The sequence below is a fragment of the Gordionus sp. m RMFG-2023 genome, chromosome 4 (genome assembly GCF_954871325.1).
Source record: "Gordionus sp. m RMFG-2023 chromosome 4, tfGorSpeb1-WG-v2, whole genome shotgun sequence".
NCBI lineage: Eukaryota > Metazoa > Nematomorpha > Gordioida > Chordodea > Parachordodidae > Gordionus > Gordionus sp. m RMFG-2023.
Genome location: NC_088778.1, coordinates 2,333,916 through 2,344,281, shown reverse-complemented (window position 1 = coordinate 2,344,281; position 10,366 = coordinate 2,333,916). Strand labels below are relative to the sequence as shown.

General features: G+C 26.4%; 2 protein-coding genes across 2 annotated transcripts; both read right to left on the bottom strand.

Moving 5' to 3' along the window:
• Positions 1 to 6,190: 6,190 nt before the first annotated feature.
• Positions 6,191 to 8,123, bottom strand: LOC135927767 (uncharacterized). Its single transcript, XM_065463936.1, has 10 exons — positions 7,773 to 8,123; positions 7,665 to 7,727; positions 7,573 to 7,620; positions 7,424 to 7,495; positions 7,156 to 7,200; positions 7,056 to 7,109; positions 6,803 to 7,015; positions 6,694 to 6,762; positions 6,601 to 6,645; positions 6,191 to 6,558 (listed from the first exon to the last, which is right to left on the bottom strand). Exons 1-10 carry the CDS (start codon positions 7,987 to 7,989, stop codon positions 6,500 to 6,502), a joined length of 885 nt encoding a protein of 294 aa, XP_065320008.1. The 5' UTR covers positions 7,990 to 8,123; the 3' UTR covers positions 6,191 to 6,499.
• On the bottom strand, positions 7,994 to 10,110 carry LOC135927766 (uncharacterized). Its single transcript, XM_065463935.1, has 4 exons — positions 9,820 to 10,110; positions 9,422 to 9,779; positions 8,253 to 9,370; positions 7,994 to 8,206 (listed from the first exon to the last, which is right to left on the bottom strand). Exons 2-4 carry the CDS (start codon positions 9,762 to 9,764, stop codon positions 8,129 to 8,131), a joined length of 1,539 nt encoding a protein of 512 aa, XP_065320007.1. The 5' UTR covers positions 9,765 to 9,779; positions 9,820 to 10,110; the 3' UTR covers positions 7,994 to 8,128.
• Positions 10,111 to 10,366: the final 256 nt, after the last annotated feature.

Below are 10,366 nucleotides of genomic sequence, written 5' to 3'. Positions count from 1 at the left end.
ATCAATATATGAATCACTGACCATTGCATTAATGCAAACATCACATCGTACCTTTTTTTCTTTAATAAGTTGTTGTACTATATATCCCGAAATATAAGTTGTTACATTATCTAAATATAATGATAATTTTGGGATATGAGGATTTGTTTGGCTAAAATAATAAGATAATGCCTGGGGTATTATTGGATTTGAAATAGTTTTGATAGAATTAAAATCATCGTCATGATTATTTTGAAAATTTGAACATATTAATTGAGTATTATCTAAGGAAATGCAATTTCCTGTAATTGTAGCATCCAATTTTGCCATTAAGGAAATGCGAACAGCAGATCGAACCTGATATGCTGATGGATTATCATTAAATCCACCTCTGCTACGAATACTACAAAAATATAATTCTAGGTGGTCTTGAGAGGTTTTATATGTTAAAAAGAACCTTAAAAAATTGTTATATTATAGCTTTATGAATAACTCTTGTTATAAATTAAATATAATACTTCATTTTTGGGGTTTCCCCAGTTAATAATTCCTTCCCCATTTCCAGGATGCTTTTCATAGAAAGAATTAACCCTTCTACACATGTTTTTTTATTAGACTTATAGACATAAGTTCCATTTGTTAACTTGAGTGATTTTAAAGTTTTAATGCACTTGTCAAAATGATTTTCATAATCTGCAATTGTATTATTATATAAAGGGGCTTTATATCCTTTACCAAGACAATTTCTTGTATTAAGATAATCAAACATTCTATAAGTTATTCATAAATTTATATCATAATTTTTATTTTACTGATCTATCATCAATATAAAATTAATTGTACCATCACAATTTTCAAATCCAGGAATCTCCTGATGCTGGGCAAAAAGAAGGCTATTTGCAACAGATGCACTAAAAACTTGAACAGCAAGTTTTACCTTAAAAAATATTTAATAATTATATATTTATTATCAAACTTTCATTTTTTGTTTTTGGAAAGCAATATGTGCTTTGCGCAATTTATTTGCAGCACGTAAACCTTCGCACTCCTGCAATTTGTGTAAATTTTGTATATGCTTCCAATCTATTAACTATAAATACAAAATAAATATTTAACCAAATTTAGCTAGCTACCTCTCCATTTGATTCATTTATTAAAATTTCCTCCTCCGCTAATAGATTTCTAAGTAATTTGAGCATATGACAAACATCTAGTAACATGTATATTTTTTCTGATTCATAAAATTCCAGCTCAATATATGGAATGATATTATCAGGATCCATACTAACACCAAGCAGTTTGCTCATTTTTTTATTAACAGCACAACCATCACATACTATGGCCTTACAGATAACTCCTGTTTCATTTATATTGAACAATGCAACTCTCACTAAATTAGCTAGGATATCTGAATTCATTTGTGAAACTAGAAAATAGGCTATTGGCATTTTCCAGCTGCTATTAAGACATGTAGCCATAAGAAACAGTGCCTTTGTTGCTTCTGGACAAGATTTATCTTCCTTTGTTGATTTTGTCCCATCACCTAAATCAACATAACCATGATATTCTGCTTTGTGGGGGTCATAATCTATTTGTGTTTTAATATGCATTTCATCAAGGCTAAGTACACAATATAACTGCTTTTCTGATTTTTTTTGGTAGCTTTTAATTTGGGTAAATGAAATAGAAAGGAAACCTTTATTTAATTTAATTTATTTTTTTTAAAATTATTATAATAAACCTGGCATGATTTCAATCTTGCTACTCCATGCCCTTAATGTGGATTCCGAAGGCATACAAAAGTGTGATTTGAGATATCTGTAAGCCTTAGGTGAATAAAAATGCATAGTCAATGCAAATTGACGGAATTCACTTGTATATATTTTTTTTTGTGGGTTTGAGATGCCTCCACTGTGTATATGTGTTTTAAGGAATATAGCAGATGTCCCTGTAAAGTGCCTGTCTATAATATTTTCGACATCATCTGATAACAAATTTTCATCTTTTAGTGAAGTGATTATTGTTTGTAAATTGATTATTTTATTTTTTCCTCTTTTTGAGCTCCTATAATAAGCATGTGCTCTTTTTTTTAAGCGTTTAATTATAGCCTCTTGGTAAATAATTTTTCTTTTTAATGTTTCATATGTCGCGGAATAATTATGATCATTTGTTATATGTATAATTGGATCTTTTTCATATAATATATCACTTTTTAATGGTGTTTGTATATTTGAATAAACATTCGTGATCTAAAAAGTATATATTTTAAAATATTGTTTTAACTATGTAATGATATTGTTAACATACATCATGAAGTGGCTTAGATATACTAAATATCGATGGAATAGAATCTTCCTTCAATAAAATCTTTCCAGATATAGTTTGAATGAAACAAGTATTTTTAAAATGCCTTCCACAAATAATACTATATTTATTAGGCATAAAATTTTTTCTATTTATAGCATGTAACCATTTTTCCAATAATTCTTTGGATTTTAATGGAAATCTATATTTAAAAATAGGTGAATAATAATGAGTAAAATATAAGATATATTTATGACATTGATACAAAGATAGATAGTATATAACAATCAATATTAATATCAGATCAGTTATTAGTAATATAGTATTGAATCAGTGAAAATTTGTTGATTGGCAGAGCCTCTATAATATATATATTTTAATATTTTTACAAATATTTAAAAATGAAACTGTATCATAGTAAATATGTATTTTAAAAATGGCTAACTTAATATTTTATCCAGAAAAATATTTAGGCAAAGTTCAAAATAGAAATCTTATCAACTCAAGAGGAAGAAGCATTATTTGTCCTAGCAGTAAAAATGAGAAAACTTTATATTTTTACTAAATAAGGATTTTTTTTCAATGTTTGTAGCTTATTAATGCTTTATGTAATAAATATGTTGCATATAAAAAATAATATATATACTTATGATAAGAAATATGTGTATTAGATTCCATTTTATTTGTTTTATTACAATTATGAACACAGCACACTCCCATTATCTAAATAAAATAATAAATGATAGTGATATTAAAAGATCTGTTTTGCATGTATCCTAAGATGCATTAACATAAGATTTATAAATCCGTGCAGAATTAAGTTAAACTATATTTTAAAAAATTAAAAGGTGGGTTAGTCTTAGATTCATTTTTTAAATATAATCACCTAGTCCACATTCATAAAAAAAGTCTTATGAAAATTTAAGAATAAAAGATACTATAAAATATTATATCATAAATCGAAACCTTTAAAACTAAATTATCGTAGTAGACTTGTTTTCTATATATTAATATTTCTTGCTGACAAATAATGGATAACCAAACTACAAAATGGCGCTACAGCTGATTACAATGTGTGGACACTTTTATAATGCATTGAATGAATGAATCGTCAATCTATAGTTATATATATCATTGTGGGAAACCCAGATTGAGGACATTTTATCTTCTGGTTTCGATGAGATGGCAATAGCCCCAATTTGGTTACTTTAACGAGTTTATTACATAAAGGGCAGTTAGATTTGGTAGAAGCTGTGCTGAGGTCTGATAAGCTCATGAATTAAAAATTTTTTATCAGTTTAAGAGTGAAAATGTTGGATATTATTTTTATCTTCAAATATGGGTTTCTTGTGGGTTGGTATATTAAGGAAGTTTAATGAGTTATTATTTTCTGTTGGCAATTATTTTATTTTTTGTAAAATATTCAGTTTCTCTTTCTGCTTTTATAGTAATATTAGCTTGCTTTAAAGGATTTGAATCAATAGTATAATTAGATAAGAGATTAAATGTCTTATCCTTTTCAAGTGTGAATATTGATTGTGTTTTGTGCATTTAAATAAAATGTTTGGATGACAATTTTATATTAGTCAACAGTTTTTGGTATAAATAAGGGTAAATTGTAAAGATTGGTAAGAATATTAGAATTGATAATGTAGAGTGTTTTGTTGGGAATAATATAAAAGAACTTGTTGGTTATTAATTGATGTATAATAATTGAGGATGATTGGTAATCTAAAAGTAAAGGAAATATTAAAGGAAAAAGTATTTACTTAAATTTTTTGTATCATTAATCTACATTTAAATTTTGATATATTGGAATTGTATAGAATTCATTGATGCAAAATTATGAAAGAGGACTGAATATTTTGGATGATAAAATCATTTTTATGTCAGGTTGTGGTATTGGCAGTGGTTGTAGTGTTGGCAGTGGTTGTAGTGTTGGCAGTGGTTGTAGTATTGGCAGTGGTTGTGGTGTTGGCAGTGGTTATAGTGTTGGCAGTGATTGTAGTGTTGGCAGTGGTTGTAGTGTTGGCAGTAGTTGTAGTTTTATTGTTAGATTAATCAGGCGTAGCTTTTATGATTTTTCTAAGCTTGCAATTTGTTTATTTTGAAATTGGATATCTTGCTGAGATCCACTTATTAAATTGTTAACATATTGCTGGATTTAATTTTATAAGGTTGGGTGGCAACATGATGATACAAAGGATATTGATTGTGTTTTGTACATTTAAATAAAATGTTTGGATGACAATTTTATATTAGTCAACAGTTTTTGGTATAAATAAGGGTAAATTGTAAAGATTGGTAAGAATGATAGAATTGATAATGTAGAGTGTTTTGTTGGGAATAATATAAAATAATTAAATTTTTTGTATCATTAATTTGGCTATCAAGGTACTGTAAAATGAACAGGTACTGTAAAAGGAATAGGTTCAAAATCATGATGTTAATCCATATGGTTGTTTATACAAAAAATATTTTATTTAGCAATATTTGTAATCACCTCTGCATAAATTTGAATTATACTTATATATATATATTGTCAACATATGTAATTATTATTTTTTTATAAAATAGTTTTAACTAACCCAAAAATATTTGTAATTATGATCATAATGTAACATAAATAAGGCGATGGAATAATAGGACATGAATCAGATTTCTTGGTATTATTATTTTCAATCATAATCCTCAGCAATTAAAAAAGAGTCTCATTACTCTCACAAACATCTTCCATGCATTTGAAAGAATTTACTAGAGTTTTGATTCAGAAGAGTAGAAGTCAGGCTTTTCATGTCATAAAAAATGTATGTAGTCGCAAAGTAAATATTTAAGGAATATAGTGTGCTTGAAAATGAAATTGTGAGTGATAGTAATTATATTTTTTTAACATATAAAATCAGCAGATATTTGATTTGATTTTGATAATTGAAATTTAAAATATAATTTTGAATTCGAGATTAAAATATTTTGTAAATTTATGAAAAGGAAATACCATATTATCATCATACAGGAATATTACTTTATCTATTTTATCTGTACCAAAAGGCCGAGGATAGGTGCAACCTAGTTGCAAATAAAATTGATGATATTGGCAACTAGTTGCAAATATAATTGATGATATTGACAATCTTTTTGATGGCCAATATAATTGATGATATTGACAATCTTTTTGATGGCCAATATAATCGCAGATAGGTGCAACCTAGTTGCAAATATAAATAATGATATTGACAATATTATATAAAAACTGATATATAGCAACTTTTAAAGTGTAAAAATGTTAAAAAATGACAACTTCCAATGTTGGTAAATTTAAAAAATGTTAAGCATATACCTACTTTTAAAATGAGTATGTGTGTATTTGGATCTAACTGAAATTGAGAAGAAATATACTCAAATGAATTCCTTATCCTGTTAAATTAATATCTAAAATTGTGTCATGTTTTAAAATAGACAGCTGATATTATTCTAATAAAAATATGTGATCCTTCACCTATAATTTAAAATTTTTCCTACTTTTATATTAATCTAATTGTTTCCATTTTTTTAGGTAAAATATTTTAAAATTTGACTTTAATAATAATAAATTAGAATTTAAAAAATTATATTTCAGTAAATTAAATGGATAAAATTATAAAAGAAGTTAAAAATACTGGAAATAATAATTAGGGGATTGTATAGGAAAAAATGTTATTAACCTCCAAAAAAAGCTATTTTTTGTTTTAATTCTAACATAACTTAAATAAAAAATGAGATAAAATCAAGTAAACGTATTTTATTAAAATAATTTTATTCAATAAAAACAATTTATTAACAACTATAATTCTAATACATAAATAATTACAATCATTTTATAATATAAAAGACGAATATAAATACATTTAAAACAATTATAACAAAACTAGTAAATATATTTAACAACAATTATTACAAAACCAATGAATTTTATAAGGTTTTTTCTTAATTTTTTGACATTTAAAGTGGAACCAGCACAAACAAATATCATGACAAATCCAGGACTCCGCTATAATCTTGACTTGTAAATCTTGAACCTGTATCCAAGCTTGATTGGTCAAATATGATTTTATCATTTGAAAATCGACTTCATCATTTTTTAAACATTGCATACTATTTTTTATGGTAAGAATGTCATCAAAATCAACCATTTCATTATTATAAATTTTATTCTTTGCAGACTCTTTATAAATTTTATCTATAATCCATCTTGCCTTGTTTTCTTCAGACAAAGTTGTATAAGGTTAGATAACTTTTCTGATAAAAATAAATATATTAATATTATTTTTTTAAAATTACTATAAGTTATCTGACGATTGCCCAAATTTTTGGGTTTTGTATCACCTAATTTTAAATATTAAAATATTTATATTTTTAAATATTAATAATAACCTGCATTTATTTTCTCATTGATTATGAAATTTATAAACTCCATTTGAGAATTGGTTATAATTGGTGTTCCTAGTTAAAATAATAATATAAATTATATTATGATATATACCTTTTCCTATGTCCTCAGCAAATTTAGGTATACTTTTAATACCAATTGCTTTTACTTTATCATTATAAATATCAAAATGTTTCTTTTTGCTTTTATTCCCTTTTTTAGATAATCCTATTACAGATAAATCAGACTTCCTCGGCTTGCCTTGTCTTTTCATCCGAGCTGGTAATTTCAGACTACGAATTTTTTCAAAATCTATATTTTCTTTGTCTTAATAGAAATTAGTATTTTTTTTACATAAGAAAATAACCATCAATAGCGTCTTGTTTTCTTTGTTCCTCTCTTTCTATAATCATGTCCAGATCTAATTAAAATATAAATATATATCAAAATATAATATATTAAATTACTTTCGAGTGCTTCAGATATTTTAATATTATTTGATTGATCTAAATCTATAATTAAATAATTTTATAAAATAATAACAGATTTTAGAATATATTTGATCAATCAGCCAATTAATGATGTAAATAGTCCAAATAACAGTTTTTTATTGTATTATTTTAAAATCCTTATTTTATTCCCTTGCCCCATAAAGTAAATTTAATATATTGACATTTTAACAATGGCTGATTTTACAAAATTGTAAAATTATGCTAATCCAAAGTTTAATATTACCATCATCTTGTAGACATGAAGGCATGAAAATAGTTTTTTCTATTTCATTATTGATAATGATATCTTCAGGATCTAAAAAATAAAAATGTTATAGTAGTGCAAAGATGAGGAATATAAAAACATTATTTTTATTAAAAATATACAATTACTTTGTAAGCTAGGAGATAACAAAACACTGGCTATATTCTCATGCACTTCTTTATAGAAAATTGATATTTATATTAAGATATTATATTATTACCATCATTATCTTCTAGGGAAGAAACAGAAACAACATCTCCCAGTACATCTTTGTCATTGGGATCTGATTATTATTATTTTAAAAAAATATAATATAAATTAAGTTTACTATTAATCAGAGAATGAATATCTATGCTTTCATCTGATGGTATGAGGAAGAATAATTTTCCATCACTAAAACAATCATCCATTTTTTCAACTTGGTCAAATACAAAGTCAAAATTGTCTTGGGGTAGATTAGATATATAAGCAGCTTTTGGTACAAATGATTTTAAGATCTTGTTATATTTTTGCTGCTGTGATAATTTTTTTTTGTATTCATACATACTAACGATGTAATTGATATGTCTGTAGTATACGTTTGAGGTTGTTCAAGACTGCATTTCTTTGAATAATTCCTAGTCCATCTCACATTACAAAGTTCAGGATAGTATTTATCCATATTATATGCAGCCCTTAATGCCATTAGATGGCGGCATGGTAAAAGCATTGTGGTAAGATAACCACAAGAGCACTTATCCATAGATACATTGTAAATATTACCTAAATCATTGATTTTTATGGCTGTGAACATGTCATTGGCTAATACCGGTATGCTGATTGAATTACTAAGATTTATTTCATTGAGTATATTTTTAAAGGCATAGGTCAGCAAATTTCTATATTTGCTCTCAGCTGATAAAAGACTATAAGGAAATAATGAGCTTTTTTCATTGCTCATAATGCTTCTATAATCTTTTTCAAATGCCATTGAGTTAACTATAGAAATTACATCCTTAAATAGCCCTTTGAGGGTTGAAAATTTTGTTATTACCGCTTTGAACTTTTGATTCATTGACTCAACTCGGTTATTTGTCGAGTTAAAAAAATGTGGAACACATGATCTTAGCCCAATAACCCACTCGTTTTTTATATTATGCCAATTATTATTATAATATGCCATAACTTTTGGAAGATTTAAATTCACAAGTTTTAAATAAAGTAAATCATAATGCTCCTGTGATTGAGCATATACTAAACTCTGTAGAATATCAAGAACCAGCTTTACATCTTGCTCTGCTATATCACGCTTACCAGTACTGATCTCTCGTTTAAAACTTCGCATAACATGGAAAATACAAATGTGTATTTCTGCCTTTGGAAAACTTTCATACAACGCCTGCCTGTCTGCAAAATCTTTGTCTCCTATTATCACTTGAATATTATCTTTGATATTATATCTCCCAAAAATATCACACATTGTTTTTACACATTTGTATGTTTCTCCTTTAACTAACCACAAAGCTGCTATTTGTGATTGACCATCTCCATCAATTACCATTAAGATAAATAAAGGCATGCCAAGATTATTCAGTTTATAGGTTGCATCTATAAACAGGACCTCGGGATAGCATTTTACAAAATGTCGCATAGCTATGTCCTGATAAAAGATGCCCATCAGCTCATTGTTTTCTTCGTGAATTTCTACAATGGCATCTTTGTCCTCTCTTAATTGATTGACCACATCGATCAACATGTTGGTAGATGGTTTGTTTAGGTTTGCTGAAAGATTGTGAATGTCTCTCAGCATCACCATTTGTCCTGTCTTCAGAATATAATCCTGAATTTTAACTTTGTTTGCCTTGAAGGTTAGAGCTTGCTCGACAATTTGTTTTTTGATTGGAGACAACTTTCTTTGTTTGGGTAGGAGCATATATATGTTTTTATCTAGATAATATAAAATATTAATATTAAAATATAATATAATATTTTTCCTACTTAGATCATGATTTTTATGTTCTTCCATAAATTTCACGATGACTAAATGAGGCCCAACGATAGGATCTAACTTGTATATAACCGTAAAGTTGAATGTACACTCTTTACGGAAGCTAGATGTCTTCCTTAATCCCGTTGAACGAGACCTCTTTTTCAAAGAATATTTACAGACATAAAATATTCTTTGATATTTAAATTGTTTAATTAACTCTATGCTACATGGATACTTCAACAGTTCTGATTTATATATGGATATATTTATTAGATTTTCCTTTTCATATATATCTATTGACTTTTTTAAAGTGTCAATAGAATTAAATGTTGCATTTAGATATAATGCCATTTATCTTTATAACAACTAAAAATTTTATAAATATTATAATTTAAATTTAATTTACCTGATTTCTGTTGAATTTATTTGCAACCTTGTATATAAAGCTTAATAAGGAGACCCAAATAGTATATATGGACAGCTAAAATTTGTGTTTTTTAAAAATATTATAATTAAAATTTATTTTCAAACCTTTTATATAAAGCTCAATAAGGACACACAAATAGTATATAAGGCAGAGACCTGCATAGGCACCACAGCCCGGCCCGGGTATATTTAAAAAAATTAAAATACGGCCTGACCCCTCTGATATAAGGACTGCTAAAATTTGTGTTTAGGTGAGATGATGATTATTTCTTAGATAGAGATCGACTGAAAGAGGGAGAAAATAATAATTATTTTTATAGTTTAATATTCTAGTATTATATAATTTATATTATAAAATTAGGTATTTCTAGCTTGCCAGGTTTAAAATCTAATGTACAACATGCAACTTGACCATTAGAATGCTATAAATTTTTTATTACTCCAAATATTACAAATCTAATAATAAAATACACAAATCAAAAAATTATAATTCAAAAATTCCCTCATCTTCCAAAATCAAAATTGAT

What these genes read in the sequence shown, in the direction of transcription:
- LOC135927766 (XM_065463935.1), bottom strand. Translation starts at nt 9,764, where the DNA reads ATGGCATTATATCTAAATGCAACATTTAATTCTATTGACACTTTAAAA. An exon ending in ACATAAAAATCATGATCTAA is followed by an intron (nt 9,371 to 9,421) that starts GTAGGAAAAATA and finishes TATATTATCTAG; the next exon opens with ATAAAAACATATATATGCTC. An exon ending in GTAATTCAATCAGCATACCG is followed by an intron (nt 8,207 to 8,252) that starts GTATTAGCCAAT and finishes TCAATGATTTAG; the next exon opens with GTAATATTTACAATGTATCT.
- LOC135927767 (XM_065463936.1), bottom strand. Translation starts at nt 7,989, where the DNA reads ATGTATGAATACAAAAAAAAATTATCACAGCAGCAAAAATATAACAAG. An exon ending in AATATCTGAAGCACTCGAAA is followed by an intron (nt 7,110 to 7,155) that starts GTAATTTAATAT and finishes TATTTTAATTAG; the next exon opens with ATCTGGACATGATTATAGAA. An exon ending in CAATGAGAAAATAAATGCAG is followed by an intron (nt 6,646 to 6,693) that starts GTTATTATTAAT and finishes ATTTAAAATTAG; the next exon opens with GTGATACAAAACCCAAAAAT.